Source organism: Salvia hispanica, chromosome 1 (assembly GCF_029641045.1).
Source record: "Salvia hispanica isolate PSC_SH4W2 chromosome 1, Shi_PSC_v1, whole genome shotgun sequence".
NCBI classification, from domain to species: domain Eukaryota; kingdom Viridiplantae; phylum Streptophyta; class Magnoliopsida; order Lamiales; family Lamiaceae; genus Salvia; species Salvia hispanica.
In genome coordinates, this window is record NC_142692.1 from 61,943,179 (window position 1) to 61,949,699 (window position 6,521).

The 6,521-nt window shown below is 35.4% G+C and overlaps 1 protein-coding gene across 1 annotated transcript; it reads right to left on the minus strand.

The window, feature by feature from the left end:
• Positions 1-357: 357 nt before the first annotated feature.
• Positions 358-1,590, minus strand: LOC125219272 (AP2/ERF and B3 domain-containing transcription repressor TEM1-like). The gene has a single exon (XM_048121198.2). It carries the CDS (start codon positions 1,446-1,448, stop codon positions 525-527), a length of 924 nt encoding a protein of 307 aa, XP_047977155.1. The 5' UTR covers positions 1,449-1,590; the 3' UTR covers positions 358-524.
• Positions 1,591-6,521: the final 4,931 nt, after the last annotated feature.

The window sequence follows — 6,521 nt, forward strand, 5'->3', positions numbered from 1 at the left end:
GTTACCCAAAAAATATTTTACTATAACAATTGTAGCTTTGCACTTTATGACTGATTTTTTTTATTACTACAAGTTGCTACTGAATCTTTCTTTTTTGCATCGATAGTCATACAGAGGTACACATAAATTCCTTTCAAATGTCATAAATATTAAGAGAAAGAAAGCAATTCAAATATTGGGCAAATTGTCCACTGCATGCCGTAGTGCATCAGTAACATCATAATTATCTGTATTCATAACATATCACAGTAGAGAATTTGTGCACTAAAAGTTTTTTTTTTTTTTTTTTTTAAAGAATGAAATTGAGATACTTAGTTAAGATATGAAAGCTTTAGTGGCTCCAAAAGCATAAGAAAATAGTAAAAATGACAGTTGTTTGTAATTGTATTCCCATATGATCAAAACCTAAAAAGGTTGAGCTGGTCTTCCTTTTTCTTTTTGTCTATTTTACTGTACAATTGCAAGTTGCAATTAACATCCCCATCTCAATCCCTTTCCCAACCACATTGCTTCAACACTAATTGTTACAAAACATTAATAATCCTTTGTTTCTTAGCACAATCCAACCCCATAATCTCCATCTCCCTCTCCCTCATCCTCTTCCCACTACCACACTCAAATATATTCACCCCAAACAACCTCACCATGTTCGAACCGCCCCTCACTTTCCAATCAATGTACAGCTGCTTATCCGGCCCCGTGGACCGCTCAAAACTCACCACATCCCCGGCCCGCAGCTCCTTCTCCTTCACGAACCGGCTCCACCCCTTCGTCAGCACATAGCTCTGGCTGCTATTCCAATACGAATACCGGAATCTCCACACTTTCCCGTTCCCATCTTCCAAATTCAGCAACACTCCTTTACTACTACTGTTTCCGTTCTGGAAAGGGAAGTGTTTCTCCGCGTGCTGTTTTGGTATCACCAGCCGGTTCAGCTTCCCGACGTCGCTCGGCGTCACCGCCTTCTCGAATAACTGCTCACGGGCCTTGGCCGCCGCCCTGGCAGCGAAGAGGTTTCGGCTCGGGGGGCTGCCGCCGCTGCTGAAGCTGCGGCGGCTCTGGGCGAGCTCGTCGTTGTAGGTGTGCTTTCTGAGCATGTCGACGATCTCGGCCTTGGAGTGCGAGGCGAGGAAGGCGGCCTCGGCGGCGTCCTCGTCGGGCTTGAAGTTGGTGACGGCGTCGCGGCCGCGGAAGCGCTGGGCGGCGGTGTCGTAGGCGCGGGCGGCTTCGGCCTCCTCGTTGAAGGTGCCGAGCCACACGCGCTGGTGCTTCTCGTATATCTGGGCGCCCCAGCGGCCGTTGGGCTGGGGCACCACGCCTTTGAAGCGGGAGGAAGGGAGCTTCCTCGACTCCGCCTCGATGCCGTTCTCGGGTGGAGGCGGAGAGGGAAGCGTCATTGAGAGGGAGTTTGTGGTGCTGCTTTCGTCGGCGGAGCTAATTCCGTCCATTTTCCTGTTTGAGAGAAAGAGGTGTGGAAATATGAAATGAAGTGTGGTGTTGAATTGAATGGATGTTCAATGTATATATAGTAAGAGGAGGTGGAATGGGATGGCAGGCGTGTATGAAAATGAATTATAAATAGTTGGATTGAAAAATAGATATGGAGATGTGGGTCAACCCTAGAGATGGTGAGGAAGTAGGAAGATTCATGTGGTATAAGTATAGACTCATAAACGGAATGTGGCCCTCTGAGCCCTTCCTTGGTTGTCACGAGATTTTGTACAATTTTGTTTTGTGTTAAATAAAGATAATAATGTAAGAGAAAGTGAATAAAGTAGAGATACATGCGTTTCTGTTTTTAGTATTGAATCATCTTGATTGGGACAAACTAAAAACGAAATTGGGTCATTTTCGATGGGACGGAGGCAGTATTATCGAACTGAGAAATAAAGTGGTTTATATTTTTAAAAGAGGGAACTTCTTTTTTGGTCCACGAACTTTGCCAAAGTATTATTTTAGGTCCGTGAACTTTGAAAATATCATTTGAGGTCCATCAACTATGTGATAATATCATTTGAAGTACTCTTTTACTATTTCCAAGTTTTTCTGGACGAAAATACCCTCAATACTTTAAAGGGTATATATTTTTAATAAACTTATCATATACTCATATTTTTTATAAATATATTTACAATATATTTTTGACGCTTTTTCTAAATATAATTTGACCTTCAATATTATCACTTAATTTTGTGACATGCAAGTTAAATTGCTTCTTCAATTATTTATATTAAAGAATTTTAAAATTGAATATAGAACTTCTTTAATAATAAAAAAAATTGAATAAGGATTATTTCTTGCATGTCACAAAATTAAGTGATAATATTGAAGGTCAAATTATATTTAGAAAATTCATCAAAAATATATAGTAAAGATATTTATAAAAAATATGAGTATATCATAAGTTTATTAAAAATATATACCCTTAAAAATATTGAGGGTATTTTCGTCCAAAAAAACTTGGAAATAGTAAAAAAGTACTTAAAATGATATTACTCCATAGTTGATGGACCTCAAATGATATTTTCAAAGTTCACGGACCTAAAATGATACTTGGGCAAAGTTCGTGGACCAAAAATGATTATCCCTCTTTTTTATAATGAGTCATCTTGGATGGGACAAATAAAAAACTATAGTGTGTCATCTTCGATGGGTCATAGGCAGTACTGCATAACAAGTAGTTGGGATTCACATGAGTGTGGACCGTTGTAGAGCCAAATCCATCCCCCCTCACTTCACTTCTCGCTCCTCATTATAAGCATGGAACACTATAACTACATGTAGAACTCTCTCTTTTTTTAATAAAATATTTAGGGTAAATAACTTTTGAAATAATCCCTATTATCGGCATATGAAGCAAATGTTGTACGGTTTTTAGACAAGTGATCCTCATGTCTTGATTGCGTTTCAGTGGTTGCATGTGATTCTCAAAATTCAAATTAAATCGACATATGAGCTATAATGATTTGTCGGTGTTGACTCTTTAAGATTTCATCTTCCATTGTCAGATCAAGGACTGAATATATTCTCAAATATCGGCCAGATATTATTAATTTCCCATTACTTAATTTTATAAAACAAAAATGTATAGTGTAATTTCCCACTACTTAATAGTTAATCCCAAGGTTCCATAATTTGTTACTATTATTATTGAGATAAAAAAGAGTGCATGGTGATTGATGAAAATGATGTAAAGGGATAAAATTGGTGAGAAAAAGTAGGAATGAGAAGAGAGATGAGATAATATAAAAAAGAGAAAGGGTTAAAAATGAGAGAGAAGAGAGGTAGATAATGTGGTGGTTCCACCAGGATGGGAAGTGTATGGGGCACTGGTATTTGCTGGATAGAGATGGAGACAAACACAAACCCATGGCTTATCCATACTCATATTTATTCTCTCTCATAACACCTTACCTGGCATGATTTGATTCGTCCTCTCCATATTGCTTTTGTCTTATTGCCTAGGTTCACCTTCCAAATTACTCCCTCCATTATTCTCCTTTAATTTCCTCTTTTTTCTCTAATCTATTATGTCAATTCATCACAGCGTTTATTATACCCCCATCCCTTTTCTAATGCACTTTAATTTTACTCCATATGCTTTGTTATGGTTATGTTCCCAATTTTGGAGTCAATTTTTTACTTCTTATAAAATTATTGTAATAAATGTTACTAATATTGAAATATGAAAAGTTTGATTAATCCCAATAGACTATTATATAAAAGTGAATGTTGGAACATGATTACTTTGATACAAGCATTATCTTAGAATATTAGTATTAATTCTGATTTATTGTAAAAGACGATTTTGCACTTTGGAGTTAGGTTTTTGGGATTCCAGTTGCTTGTTGTTTCAAAAAATTCAAACATTATTTGATGTGGGCTACTACTAACTCTCATTAATACTAACTCTTTGACTACAGTATGAATTTACGATGTGCCAATAATGGCGACCAAAAATAAAATAATATTATTAATCTATATATGTGTGTGTTTATCAATTCATAGAAGGATTCCGTTTCCGTACGAAGGGGCTCCCCCCCTTACGGTTGGTACTTGAGATTAACCCAACCATGGTTTAATTTAGCATTATTGCACCCCATTTGGATTTTATGGTGGATTGGATTTTCTCATTGTTATTTATGTCTTTGGTCCCATTTCAATATTTATCACTTCTAAAGTAACTATTTTTTGTTGCAATAAAAATTTATAAAAGAAATTATTTTATCATTTTGTATAAATAATTGTTTTCATCAACTTTGTTAATTCTTTTGTTTATGTTTCTTAAAAATAAAAACTAGGTCGATTTTGAATTAATTTTCAAAATAATAATTTTTTATTTTATTTTTATATATTTTTCTTTATAATTAAGTAGAAGCCATTATCCATTATCATTTTTTTTCTTATAATCTGTCTAAATTATTAATTATAGATTAAAATTTGTGAGCGTATTTGTCACAATTATATTTTAACACAGCTACAGACTACAGTTGACGCAATCCACAACTCTATCTACCAATTAAATATAATAATATGGACTGTATGTTTTTCTTTTCCCCAAATATCTTCAATATGGCTACTTGATCCACATAATATACTTACGTGGAAATACTAGTCAAATTTTTAGATATCAGTAAAATTGCTCCAAAGCACCTAAATTTGCTCTAGTCAAACAGGGATTTGGATCCCTTGCTGTGATTTCACAGCAGGGCCCATTCCAATTATTTAAAAAATTTATTTTTTTTAAATATTATATTTTAAGTTTAAAAAATTAGAATGTGAGGAACAACATCCCCTGCTGTGATTCCTCCACAACAGGAGATCCAAGCTCAGTCAAACAGAAAGTAAAGAGGAATTACTATTACATGATACTAACAAATATAGAAATTTTGATGCTACGCTAACATTTAGACCTTCGTTCAACGTTTGGGCATCCAGCCATCCACAACAGCAAGAATTGTACACCCGCCTATTTCTATTTTTCCTCCATTATGTTACTAGTAGTAGTATTTTATTTTTCAGTCCATACACCTACGATAATCCGCTCTATTCCTATTTTCCACTTGAAATATTTTTATCTTTTCAAAAAATTTATGTGACTAAATAAAATGAAATATCAAAATTCAAAACAACACAAATTAAAAAGTAACACTTAATTAATAAAAAGAGTTATAATGGAAATAATTAATTAAAAAAAACATAGAAAATAAGAAAAAAGGTATGATAAAGGAAGGTGAAAATGAGGTGTATACATAGAGTGGAAAATAGAAAAATAAGTAGAAAAAAATCACAAAATTTGTCGGGTGGGCGATCGTCCGGGCGCCCGTGCGCAATAGCACACGATCATGCGCCCGGTCGATCGGTCGGCCTTCAGGCGCACCACAAGTAGAGGGCGGGTGTCTGGGGCGGGATGATGGGACAAGGATATGCTATAGGACGGTATCCCAGACAATGTGCTTTTTTGGGCTATCGTCTACTATTGTGAGTGATCTTACTACATTTTTTAGTATAGGCACATTTAAATATATTAGAAATGGGCCACACACCCCTTAAAAGGCCTCATAAGGGGAAGGGTTATCCACACTTATATAGGTGAGCTAGGATCGTTACCAAGTCGATGTGGGACAAGATATAGAGAGTTTTAATACGCCCCCTCACGTGTGGGCCGGAATGACACATCGGACTTCCATCACGTGGGTAGGCAAGAGAAGAGACAATGAAATAAATTCATCATTGACTTGGGCCTGCTCTGATACCATATTAGAATGGTGATAGCCGAGAGAGTGAAGAAACGATAGAAGACATGATTGGGGATTTTTCAGTGTTGTATTTCACGTTTGGAGGTTGCCTCATAATATAGAGGGTTTGCCCTAATTTACATAAGGTAAGTAGATCAATTTATGTCAATCACTATCAATTACACAATCAATCTAATATCTTACCCCTAATTACGTGATTTTATTTCTAACAAAATATGTATCTATCGTTCATCACATTGCCCAGGTTATCATCCATTATCGTGAATGGTCTTGCTACTTTTTTTAGTATAGGTAAATTTAAATATGTATCTATCGTCCAAACTTATTTTACCTTATACAAATTGATGACAGGTACGCTTGTTTGTTTTGCACATTTCGATGAACCGTTTGCCATGTAGATAGCGGGTTTGCAGCAGTCAGCAGATCAAATTCCAAACTTATAGACATTGATATAATCAATATAAAATAAAAATCCCATAAATTAAGTCATTTTAGCTAAACTACTTATACTATGTACGTATCAAGGCAACACATAATATTAACCTATTACACATTGAATGACGTGTTATCTAATCTGGAACACACATTTTATCTTGATATACATTGCGATATATATTAAAGATTACACGTCATTTTTATAAATTTGAATCTTTATAATATGTCATTTTCTTGTTTACTCAAATCACCACAAATAAATAAATATTTGGTGCACATTGCCATTTTGAAAACATAATAGTACATTATATAATTAAAATATTTTAA